At 43.0% G+C, this 13201-nt stretch overlaps 1 protein-coding gene across 1 annotated transcript; it reads left to right on the forward strand.

Annotated features, from left to right (window-relative positions):
• The first annotated feature begins 1634 nt into the window (after positions 1 to 1634).
• FAM181B (family with sequence similarity 181 member B) lies at positions 1635 to 2760 on the forward strand. Its single transcript, XM_053457901.1, has one exon. The coding sequence runs from the start codon at positions 1692 to 1694 to the stop codon at positions 2655 to 2657; it is 966 nt and encodes a 321-aa protein (XP_053313876.1). The 5' UTR covers positions 1635 to 1691; the 3' UTR covers positions 2658 to 2760.
• The last annotated feature ends 10441 nt before the right edge of the window (positions 2761 to 13201 follow it).

Genomic DNA, 13201 nt, shown 5'->3' on the forward strand with positions numbered 1-13201 from the left:
ATGCCCCCCATGATATCCCCCTAATCCCTATCTGTAGTATGCAAATACCCCTTAAGCCCCCAGTGAATGCATGCAGGGCTATTGTCTGGATTTTGGGCAATAACTTTCTCCAGCAAACCGTGGCTGAGCCGCTGGGACTGTTCACTTGGATTCATTTGGCCCCAAATAATAGGATCTACCGCTTTTAGGAATTTCCTTTATTTTTTTTTTTTTAACTCACCGGATATTTGTTCATTTTGCGTTCAGTATTATGCTGCTTCATTAACCCTTTCTATGCCACCAGGCTAAACACCCCCCCCTGACCGGACACACATTACCAGGACCTCAGAGGTCTCTTCTTCAGATAGAATCATATCCATATAAACCGCCACAAAATGAACATCCTCAAATTTTTGAATTTGTTTGGTGGATGAGCCTTTTTTTTTTAATATTTTTTTTGTGCGACATACTATTAGTTAATGTCAGAATTAACCCGCGAAATTCCAACTTAACGGAATTTACGATGCCTGCCGCCCGTGAGATAATGTTTTGCTGATCATGATAGAGTCGGACCCTCTTTCCCTAATGTATCGGGTCGTCTCAGTCTGTAAGTTCTACACTCGTTGCTATATAAATAAAATATAAATAATATATATCAAATATAAATAATAATAATAAAAAAGTAATAATCCAGTTAGAATCACATAATTAAACAAAAAAAAAAAAAAGTTAGTTAGATTATCGGCCCTTTTTATAAATTGATTGAAGATGGGGAAGGTAATAGAAAGTGAAAGGATCCCCTGGGAAGTTACCCCCCTGCTGGGTCCATTATTAAGGAGATCCGCTGGATTTAGCTGAACTCGGTAGGAGCCTCTAAGTACCGAGACTCTTCTGAGTTTAAAACTAGAAAGTTTTTTCCAACCAAACCAGGCCAGCCTGATATAAAGTCGGAGTTTAGCGAAATAACAGCTGTATTCCTTTCAATGCTTCCCAGGAAGTGCTCAGCAGAGCCGGCGCGAGGCAAATGTTCTTCCCCCAGTTAGCGGACGAAAGCTACGCTTCCCTTTATTGGCCTAAAGCGATTCTTTTGTCGCTAGTCTGACACCGAGGTGAAGAATATTTACTAAAAACATTCTTATACCAATTTCTTGGTTTTTTTTTTACCAGTCTTGAAATTAAGCAAAGAGATTTTTTTTTGTGTTTAAGGGGAAGATAAAGAACTCCCTCTGGCCTTTATCTCAAGCATCACTTGTATCTTTCACTCCCCTCGGATTTGGTGAAAGCCGATACCATTACGGGCTGCAGACCTCCCACCGACCAGTCCCTCCTTCTCCTTTCAGGCTTTCTGTTTCTGGTGAGAAGGAGCAAAGATTTGGAGGGACAAGAAACAGAGAGTGCGAGACAGCTCACAGATCGAGAGCTCGCTGGGTGGACTAGACGTGGGGCCGGTTCATGGACGGTAACTCTTAGGGTAGATGCTCGAGATGACTTTGAGACAATATTTTGTGTCTTTACCTATTCCCACTAAACTTTATTTTCCCGGAAAAACGTTTTTGACGAAGCCAACTGTTTAGAGAAGAATGAACCGGAACTAACGCCAAGGTTCCGAATCGGAACAGCCCTGGGATTTCATATCACGTTATATAGGTGGACCTTTGGTGCGACTTGGCCGGAGTCCTCAGCTCCAAGGCGTCGGGAAACGCAAAAGGGGGATGGCTGTTCAAACGGCGGTGATAACCCCCCACTTTATGCCCTTATACTTTCCGGGATCCGTGGTGGACTTCGAGAAGGGTTACCAAGGAGCCGACTTTTTGGGTTCTGTTGAAAGTGGGGATTTTAAGGAAACCACCAGAGATTTGCTGAGCTTCATCAACACCGCTTCGAGCAACATTAAACTGGCCCTGGATAAACCCGTGAAGTCGAAGAGGAAGGTCAATCACAGGAAGTATCTACAGAAGCAAATTAAGAGGTGCACGGGTTTGGCGAGCAGTCAGGTGTCTTCAAAGCCCCAGGCCGGTTCCCCCTCTACGTCTCCCCCAAGCTTCCAATGCAAGCCCCCTCCGAAGAGGGACAGCTCCAACCTGCAGAGCAAAAGCCTGGCAGCTCTTTTTGACAACGCAAAAGAGATCCGAGGGGAGAGGTGTAAGAAGGTACCCTTGAGGAATCGCAATCTGCCCCAGTCCTTTTTCACAGAGCCCGCCTATCCCTCTTCGTCGGGACTCTGCCACCCGGCGGCGACTTTTAGAGACCTGGAAAAGTTTAACCAAGAAGCGGTGGAATTTTTGGACCTCCTGGGCCCGGATTACAGCAACGCGATCTCGGAACAAGAGATCATCCAAGGGGCATCGGTAAGGATCCACCAGGACGTAATGGCGGAACATTCCCCGTACGAGGCCAATCACTTGCTGAACGGACTCATTTACGGGGACCCGTGGAATCCGTGTCATCAAATTAAACGGGGTCCCGTGGGAAGCTGCAGCCCGAGCCTGAATGAAACGCCGAAATGTGTCCCTCTGCCAGCCCCTGTCTACACAAACAGCCCCGACTCAACCATTACTCCTGCCACGGAGGACAGCTGCTCCAACCTGACGCCATTCACCCCAAATTTCCCTGAATGCCCCCCAATGTTTTATGATTACAATTCCACGTACAACAGACTTGGCTACCCTGTCTTATAGACCTGCATACGACAACGCAGTTCCCGAAAGCTCCTTTATGGCTCACGATCTACAGCTCTCCAACCCTTTAAGGAGTAGCTGTCGGAGAGCTTTGGGAGGACACAGAAAAAAATAAAAAAATGTAAATAAATAAAAAAAATCCCCATTCTAAACTGCTTATTTGGTAACATTTGTCCACCAATTATTATTTTATCCCCAACATATCTAAATACTGAATTTTTTTGGGGTCGGTTTACAAATTATAAAAAAATAATCCAATTTTCGGTAAATTTTTTGTTAGTTTTATTCAGTAAAAAAAAAAAAAAAAAAATCAGTAAAAAAAAAAAAGTGATACGTTGTATATTATAACCCCGATTTTTTGTTTAGGTGCACGAAGGGTCAAAAGAAGCCATATCTTCTCTGAGTCGCTTTCCGGAGCAGGTGGGCGAAAAGTGAACGTTTTTACCGTTTAAAGCTAGGTTTTTTAATTAAAAAATGACCCGAAAAAAACAAAACCGAGTCATAGGCAACAAAAATATTCAAAAACAATTATGGGTGATTTTATTTTATTATGTATATTTTTAAACTGTTTTATTTATTTTCTTGTTTTTTACCCTTTTTTTTTTTTTGAGGGGGGGTCAAATCTTTGTGTGATTGTTTCCATATCCGAGATAGATTCCGCAGCAGTATACAGCAGTGCCGAGTATCTGTAGTTACCCCATCATGTTCATGGAACCCCTTGCCCTGCTTACTATGTCCATAATAAATCGCTATATTCGGTATTTATGCACTTTTCTTATTTTTTTTTTATTACATTTTTAATTACTATGTAGCTTTATCACCCCCAATGCACCCCAAGAAGTAAAAAAACCCCCAAATCTTGGAATTCTGAAACTTTAAATTCAAATATCACTAAAATTGAACAATGCATTTACGCTAAAACCCTGGATATTGTAACTTTTTTATTTTTTGTTCACGTGGACCAGGACCCTCAACTAAAATGTTTTTGGTCTGGAAATTAGTTTTGTGAAAATTTCTTTGAATTGGTCGATGTTACTTCAACGCAAATTATATTTTTTATAAATATCCTCCTTCTCCTGATTTTATCGATGGCCTGCAATGCCACACAAATGGTTAATAATAATAAAAAAGTCAAATTAAATGACTAATGTTGCAGAACTTGTTCTGTGTGTCCATTCTGAAAATAAAAAAAATAAAAAATGTGGTATTCTACAGAAATTTGATTTTGAGCTACAATGCTGATTCCAACAAAATGTAAAAATTCTGAAATTTTACATAAAATTTCAAGAATTTCAACATTTCAAGCTAAAATGTTCATTCTAAAAAATATTTTAAAAATCTAATATTTTACAGAAATTTGATTTTGAGCTACAAACAAAATAAAAAATGTTTATTCTAAAAAATAAAAAATCTATTTTTTTTTTTACAGAAATCTGGTTTTTTTAGCTAAAAAAGTTTTATACACATGCTAAATTTGGGATTTTGTACGCATGAGTTTTATAACTGAGAATTTACAGCAATTCTTTACAGATCACATGGAACTAAACAAAAGCTTTCAAGACTTTTTTTTTCAGTTTCTATGGCAGCGGCCTATAGATGTCATTTTAAGTGTCACGTGACAATTAAGCATTCCCTTTATAAAAAAAAAAAAAAAACTATTAATGCTTTGTGCGTCTAAGGTAGTAATAAAGAGTTCCTGACATCAAAAAAATGGAATTTACTGGCATTTTAAACATTTTGATTACAATGTATCGCTTGCGAGCTGAGTCTGTCCAGCGTCTGTGCCATTGGTTCATACCCTCTATCTTTACACGTGTGCAAAAAAAAAGGCACCCGTGTTGGGGGTGTGGTTACAGGCAGGGATGGGGCGTGACTGGACAGCGGGTCCCCGGGAGCATTACGGCCGCTGGGATCACTCCATGTGATGTCATAATATATATTTATCGCCAGTCACGTCATAAACACACCACCCATCATGCTAATCCTTGCCATAAGAAAACGTTATCACGTTGGGCAGTCACTATGCAGTAATATTCTGTTACTCCAAGAATATCTAAGCCAAAAAAAAATATATTATATTATTTTATATTGATTGATTGAACCTTACTAGGCACACAGTTATTTTAGCGATGACTCTGTGAGCGTCTCCTAACATTAAAGTGAATCGGTCACCTTTCCCATATCCTACACCTTCTATGCACTAAATAATCCCATGTAACGGTGTCCACAGATTCAAATAACCAACATATACGATATACCCCACTTTACGGGCATGCCACGGGAGCAGCCAGCATAACTTCCTGTTCTCATGATCTGCAGGATTATTCCTCCCCATTACGTCTTCCCACTATTGTTAAACTGCAGACTGGTTCAGGCAGCCTTTGTGCTGATCAGAAAGGTTTTGCCACATTTTGCCACAGATTCATTGAATTTAAGCTAAATATCTCCGGAACAATGAAACTGCAAACATAAACCGCAGACTATTGAGAGTTTTAGTAACTAGTCGCTGTTACTAGTCAGTAACAATTCTCACCCTTTCACCCCCCCCATCTGCCCCCCAGGGTCCTACTTCAAGCTGCGCGCCCTCTGCAAAAGGGCTACGGAGGCAGTGAAAGCAAGGCAGAGATCTCCATAGCGCAAACTTTAGGGTTACAAGTCAACCTGGTCCTTTTAGTACATGGTGCTACAGGCAGCCTTATTGCCCCAATAAGGGCGCCCCCCTCACATTTGACACCCTAGATCTAGTTGGCCGAGGCCAGAACGCACCACTGCCTGTCCTATAACAGGCTATTAATAAACCTGCAGTCATCGCGTTCATATATCACATAAAATGTAATACAAGGTCCCTTGCACGAAGGGGTTAACATCCAGAACTACCTATATAATTCTGCCCCACCTAACACTAAGGGACCCCTTTTAGTTCCAATGGTCATGCTTGCTTGTCACTTACATTGTCCTCTACTGACCTCTAGTGGCCAGTAACAATATTACAAGTCAGGATCTGGACCCAAGATATACATTGACTGTAGTATGACATATACCAAGTGTCCGGGTTTTTGCAGGGCAGTCCTGATTTTCAGACACTGCCCCACTGTCCTGGTTGTGCAGAGAGTGAGGATCACGGGCCGGCTGAGGAGATCCTCTGATTTCCGAGGGCAGAGGGAGATGTAAAAGGAATAACGGTCTGTGGTGTTGTGTGGCTCCGTTACATCTACTCTGCCTTTTTGGAATCCTCTTTTACTTATTGGTGCTTTAGGGGGGCTTTATGAACCAAGCTTTCGTGTATTCCTTTAGGGTGTTTGCCTGCACTGCTAGTCTATTCCTGGTAAATACTACTCTTTTACTAAGGTATAACTACCTTGCAACATGGAATTACAAATATTTGCAAGGATTTTTCTGTTGTTTCATGTAAAAAAAATTTACGCTATTGATGTTCTTGATGCGCCCCAGTTCACATATTCCTGACACGGAGCCTTCAGCATAATTTTTCTTCTTATTTATTGTTTTATATAGCGCCGTCATATTCCACAGCACTGTAAAATGATAGGGGAAGTGGATGTGATGTCACTTCCTGCACGCTGGATCAGTCATACGTTGCATGCCGGGAGAAAGTGTGAGAGATCATTCTGATCACATGATCTTTACACTCTCTGGGCCAATAGCTGTGGTTATTACCCGCACATAATAGACGTGCGTCGGTCGGACGTAATGGAGGCTGGTGCTTTTAGGTCCTACCCCGACAGACTAAGGGGTGTAAGGGAGGTCGAGGGATGACATACTCACTGCTAACATGTAAGTGTGCTTTGGACTTCCTACATCCATGAACTTTTTCCTCTGAACCCCTCCCTAGCAAATGGTTATTTTCCACCCAATATATCTCGGATAAACTAGATGAAACCCACAAAGGATCTGTGTAGGAAGGCACTGACGATGGTCTGGCGGCACTGGCACTTCAAGATGGCGGATGCCTGGTGATGTGAGTTTGGCCGACAGCAGCTACATGGTACTTTTTTCTTTTTGCGCAGGGTCAGGCATATCCGGTAGGAGGTGATGTTGGCCACCAGCCCACCGGGCATTTGCCTGATGTGTGCCAGTTGGCCAGTCCGGGCCTAGATCTTCGGACAGTTTTCTCTTGGCTGGGGAGTGGCATTTGGTAAAGTTCATGTCCAGATCTGTTGGGCAGGTTTCCTGGGTCTGTTGATGTAAAAGTTCCTATGTTAGACTCATGGGCGCCCACCTGAATAAAAGGAAAAAGGCATTGAGGTCACGAGGCCATTCATCATGTCACCATTTGGATCAGGCCCCAATGACCAGGCCCAGTATTTACTCAAGATAGACATTGATACATAGTAATTTAGGATGAAAGAAGACCTTCAAGTTTTACTTTACCAAGGGGATGGTAGATAAAAGGAACAGCCTCCCAGCAGAAGTGGTAGAGGGTAATACAGTGAGGGGATTAAACATGCATGGGATAGACATACGGCTCCTGAATCTAAGACGAGACCAACGACTGATTAAGGTTTGAGTCTTTACAGCAGGAGAAACGGGCGACTAGACGGGGGCCGGATGGGGGCCAATCTGCCGGCAGGATCTATGTTTGCGTGGAGTAAAAAAAAGGCTGAGATGGGAAAATTACCGATGGTATAAAGGGAAGGACCTGGTGAAATTCGGTACGGATGAAAGTATGTAAATTTCACACATTGTTGAACATTCTTTTTTTTAATAACTAAAGATCACGTAAAAAATGTGCATTTCAGAATAATTTCCTTCTTGTTTGATATTTAAGAAATATTGCGCTGGGCTGGCTTTGGGTTCTAATCCCAAATTCTGCTTTTAATTAAAGTCATTCTGTTTCCGTCGCACCCCCCTGGGCACACATTCTGCCCCTCTAATTAAACCGTTCCACAGCATTATAAAAGTACATGCGCCGTGATGAGCTACGTTACATGAGTTTTTTTTTTTGTATTAAACACCAGTGGGGATCCACGGAATACTAATTACTTTGCTTAATTGGCGAGTCTCGCGCCACGAGGTCTCGGCCGACCGCTGGTTGCGAATGGCACTCATTTTGCTATTGTTGGTATTTTTTGTTTTGTTTTTTTGGCAGGTGATGTTTAGGCAGCCAGATGGAGGCCATTACCAGACACATAATGTTTCGCGCAAGTGTTTCGGAATAAAATGAAACCCTCGCCGTGACGCGTTCTTTCCAAAAGAGCTGACGGGGTTAACGCGGACTCGCGCTTCTGCCGCTCGGGCACTTTGTAACATTATGGTGCGTATTCCATATGGAACCTTCCATCGAGACGGACAATAATATGTTCGGGTTTGAAGAACCTGATGGTGGAGCATTTTCATTGTGTGACTGTATATATCACCGTGAGGGCACACTTCCCAAGTATCCCTCTTTAGTTTGGCCAGTCCTGCTTTGGGAGACAGATAAATGTGTCCATTGTTGGCCCACAAGCCCTTGTTCCTCTCTTTCATCCCCTGGTGTCCCTCTCTGGTCCTCAAACCCCTGTTCCTCTGTCTGGTCCCCTCTTTGTAGGAGGTCGGAGTGTCTGCTGGGTATGCTGGGTTCTACAGCCCTAAGAGTCCTGATAATCAGGATTGTTTTTAAGGATTCTAACGAGGCCCTGGGCGAATCTCTTGTCACGACCCATCCTCTGGACAGGAGATGCGTTTTTTTCACAGGCTCAGCCCTGCATCGACCCACCGGTACCGTGATGCCCAATCTGGTTGTAGACGTCCATGTAGCAGACCCCGGCTTCGTTCTGACATCTGATCGTTCTTCGCTTGCCCTGACCCTTTTGGACAGTTTTTGGTGATGGTTTTGTCAAATCCTTTGGGGCCCCTTGGTTAAGTCCCATTGGCCGTAGAGAACCCAGGAGCTCAACACATGAGAGATAAAATCAACACACGGAGAACGCACAAGGCGCAGGAAGAAGTCTCTCGCATCTGACACTTTCATTAAGGAACGGCTTGTGATTAATGATAAAGGCGTTGGATTTTTTTTGGGGGGAAGAAAGCTGCAGACCAGCTACAGTTTCATCCGCAGCTTTTCTAACAATAAGAAAAAATAAATAAAATGAAAGTCTGAGGTGAAAGGAGGAGGCAGCCTAATATGGTAGCCATATTATATCTCCTCTCCCCCAAAAGCTGTTTCTCCTAATAAAAAAATGAAATGAAAATACAAATTAATTTTCTAAAAATGTTAAAAAAAACATTAAAAGGTCAAAACGTCTTAGCTGTACAGTTTTTTTATGCTTGCGGCAGAGTGAGACAGCGAGGGCCTGACCCTCTCGGAAGTCTATTCACTAAACAGCATGCGAGTTTGCAGCATGAAGCCCAAATCACAAATTTACCAAAATCAAGACAAATTTGGCCAAAAACAAATCAGGAGAGGAAAAAATCAGGGATGCCCTATTAACCAGGGAGAGCTGATGAATTCCCCTTCTTTCCTCGCCCCATGCACGGTGGGTAATAAATCAGCTGAGGGGGCATAGGGCCCAACTATACTCCCCTCCCCCCATTACCTAGTCGGTGGGTGCTAAATATATACAAATAACCTATGGGAGGTTTTGAGCCCACCCTGTGCCTCCTCCTCCTCCTCACCTCCCATCCCTTACCCTTTGGGATGGAGGGAGGTTAAAGTCCCAAAAACCCTTTGGACAGGCATGGTCCCCGTCTCCCCCTCTCCGTCCTTCCCTTCCTCTCGTCCCCCGGGTACAGGGAGATGAGGTCCATTTAGGTGGCCTTTGTGACTCGCTGTCCACCAGTTTGGCTTTCAAAGGGTGCGGCCAAAGCCATTCCGCAAGCTTCTTCCAGAAGAATTGTAATGCAGCAATAGGAGGGGGCATTTGGCGTAACAAGATCAGCCCCTCACTGACCATCAGCTAATGTAGAACTATCTATTAAACAGCGGCGAGCGTGAGCCCCCCCTTTAAGAAAAGGACCCGAGAAGCGCAACGAGACTGCTGACCTGCGTAAAGAAAACTGGCGGAAGAGAAAAGATGCAGCGGCCGAGACTGATGAAGGAATACAAAAAGAAACCTTACATTTAAGGGGCCTTCCTCAGGACCGCCCTACGGTTGCTTCTCGTGGTCCAGCATTTACAAATAAAACCCCAAAAAATGAGGAATGAATGTAGCGGAACTTTTGAGACTTAAGAACCAATGCAAGCAACAATGAAAGAAAAACAGTATTTTTTTTTAATCACTTAATTAATTAATTAAGAAAAAAAATTCGGGACAAGTACAGAAAATCATAAGCAGTTAAAGGAGGGCGACCTGGGGACCCTTGTCTTAGATCTGTTGATTTGGGGTCAGATTTATCCAAGCAAAATAAATAAATCCTTATATAAGAAGGGAACCGGGAGACCATCTTATCTCAGGGGACTTTTGGAAGGAACATAATAATAATAATAACAATAATAATAATAATAACAATAATAATAAAAAAAGCAATAATAATAAAAAAGCAATAATAATAATAACAGTAATAATAATAATAATAGCAATAATAATAACTCAAAGATTGTGCTGATTATAATAATATAAACAAACAAAAAAAATGTTTAAGCGACCCTAACTGTCATCATATAGGACAAGCAAACCAATGGCAAAGTTTATTCCGGATGGAAAACGGAACAAAATATAGATAATGAGAAGAAAATAAAAGTGGAAATAAAGATAAGCTTTTTACGCAATATAAACGATGAGAGATGAAATGAAGAAAAGGGAATATCAATGAAAACAAAACATAAAATAATAATAAAATATACATAAAATGGAAATGAGAAATAAAGGTGAAAACCAGGAAAACAGCAAATGAAATAAAAAGACAAAAAAAAACAGGAAATAAAAATATAAAAAGTGCATAAAATTCCCAGTAGAAACGGAGAATGCGGCAGGAATACAAAGTGGCAAAAAAAAACAAAAAAAAAAAACTAATAATAAAATAAAAATAATGTACTCTCGGGGGTCGTTAGAGTGACTTAATTGGATAATTCTCATCAGACAGGATGTGCCAATTGTTTACATTTTAACTCCTTAAGGACAACAGGTTGTCCTAAAACCCATGCATTTGACGTGAAGGGGTTAATAAATATTTTAATAAACAAAACCTATGTAATTATATAGCACAGATTATTCTGTACTCCAGGGGAGCAGCCGTCTTACCTTCCTGTTTACAGAATCTGCAGAATTATTCCTCCCCATTAAACTCTCTTTCTTCTGTTAAGTGGCTGATTGGTGCTGATTGGTTCAGGTAGCCTTTGTAAGGGTTGGGGGGGGGAGAACCTTCGGACAGGAAGATGATCAGATAATGCTGGCTCTGCCACGGGCTGCCGCCACAACTTCTATAAGAAAAAATGAAAATATTTTTATACTGAAAAACAAGGGAAGAAACTCTGGGTAGTTTTATTAAACAAACAATCGTTTTGAAAGCTGTTTAGGTGGCAGACCCTCGTCACTTTGGTAACATTACGGTTGCTTTATATTAACCCCTGAAGGGCCAGGGCTTTTTTACACAATGGGACCAGAACCATTTGGATGCAGGTCAGCAATGGTTGACTGCGACCAGTTTTTAACCCATGGCGTCTTGTATTTGTACCTCATTAGTCCTCTAGGGATATCTTTTCACGATGTATCTGGTACGTCATTGGCTTACTGGCTCCAGGTTCCCGGAGCACTCCCTTTTCAGGATGCAGGTTGGCGGCCCCAGTGACGGTGGGCAATGTTTGTAGTTTAGGAAGATAAATTATATATACCGTATTGGCTCGGATATAGGCCGCCCCCGTATATAGGCCGCACCCTAAAAGTTTGGTGCTTTTTTAAAGAAAAAGTTTTTTTCTTTAAAAAAGCACCAAAAAACATGCTGCCACTCTGCCCCCCCCGAGATATGCTGCCACTCTGTCCTCCCCCTCCGAGATATCTTGCCACTATGTTCTTTCCCACTCCCCGATATACGCTGCCACTCTGTCCCCCCCCCCCTCGAGATACGCTGCCACTCTGTCCTCCAACCCCCCCCCCCGACTTACCAGAGCAGACTCCCGGGTGTCTTACGGGGCCGGAGGGGGACATCTATGCACATCGTGTATACAACTCCCGGTGCCGGCACTCAGCGGAAGTGCCGGCACCGGAAGTTGTATACGCGTATTGCGTAGATGTCTTCCGCCGGCCCTGCAAGACACCCGGGAGTCTGCCCTGGTAAGTCGGGGGGGGGTTAGAATGCATCGTGCGCACGTTCACCGGCAACGGCGCATCGCCGCTGCCAGTGAACGTCCGTGCGATGCGCTTAGACAACCTCCCGTGCCGGCACCCCCCCGTGGGAAGCGCTGGCAGGGGAGGCTGTCTGAGCGTATCAGAGAGTAGGATGCAGGTCCCCTGCACCGCTGCGGGGGATCTGTATCCTAACCCCGCTGCCTGCCCGGCGCCCGGGACTGCATGTCCCGGGCGTCGGGCGCTAGACCCCGAATATAGGCCGCACCCCCACTTTAAAAACTTAAAGTGGGGGAAAAAAGTGCGGCCTATATTCGGGCCAATACGGTATATATATATATATATACATACATAAGAGCTAAAAAAAAAAACCCAGGATTTCCTGTAAACGAGATAAAACTGAATTGTGCGTGAAAACGAATGATATCTACTCAGCACTGAACTGTTTATTCTAAAGAACGAGAGAGGTTAGAACAAGAGGCCGTCATCTAAAACTAGAGGGTCAGAGGCTGAGATGGAATGGAAGGCGGTGGTAGATAAGTCGAGCAGTCTCCCAGTGGAAGTGGTAGAGGGTAATACAGTGAGGGTGTTAAACATGCATGGGATAGACATACGGCCCCTGAATCTAAGACTGATGAAGGTTTTTACAGCAGGATAAAAGAGCGGACTAGACGGGGATGAATCTGCAGGAGTCTAGGTTTCTGTTGCCACTAGATGGCAGTAGAGATCCACTGCAGCGACCATAGAGCCAGCGCCGCGTCATCTGCCAGGGATAATGCAAGTTTGTGTTTCCTCCGGAATGCTAGAAAGGTTTATTCTTCAGCAGTCTTAAAAAACAAAGCCGCGCCATAAAAAAATGAGAGAAAATAAGGGAAAAAAATAAAGCAGAGCAGAGACTCCCTTTGCTGCTTTACAAGAGTGCTAATTACATCCTCGCAGCTGGAAATTCTGTTATGTGAAATATTATCTGGCAAGTTTAGTTTTGCCCTCGCGCACCAAGAACCCGCCGCTTGCCGACGCATCGTGGGCCCTGATGCTGCAGCTGTCAGATGTCTCAGCGACGCTCTCTCTGCTGCAACTTTCCACATTTTCTTGAATTTATTGTAATTACAAAAAGCATAAAATATAGCTATTATACATTTAACGCCTAAAATCCCTCCGGGATGCTGTTTATTAAACTAAAATATTGTACGGCGATGAATTAAAGCGTTCCAATGCGGTTCGGTGGTGGGAGTCTACTTTATTTTTCTATTTTTTTTAATGGCGTAATAAGGGTTAACTGATATAAAGGATTTATTGGAAGCTCTACATTTTTAAACAACTTTT

The sequence above is a fragment of the Spea bombifrons genome, chromosome 2 (assembly GCF_027358695.1).
Source record: "Spea bombifrons isolate aSpeBom1 chromosome 2, aSpeBom1.2.pri, whole genome shotgun sequence".
In the NCBI taxonomy this organism is placed as follows: Eukaryota; Metazoa; Chordata; class Amphibia; order Anura; family Pelobatidae; genus Spea; species Spea bombifrons.

Bases quoted from the DNA above. Each gene is read 5' to 3' on its own strand.
- FAM181B (XM_053457901.1), top strand. From the start codon at position 1,692: ATGGCTGTTCAAACGGCGGTGATAACCCCCCACTTTATGCCCTTATAC.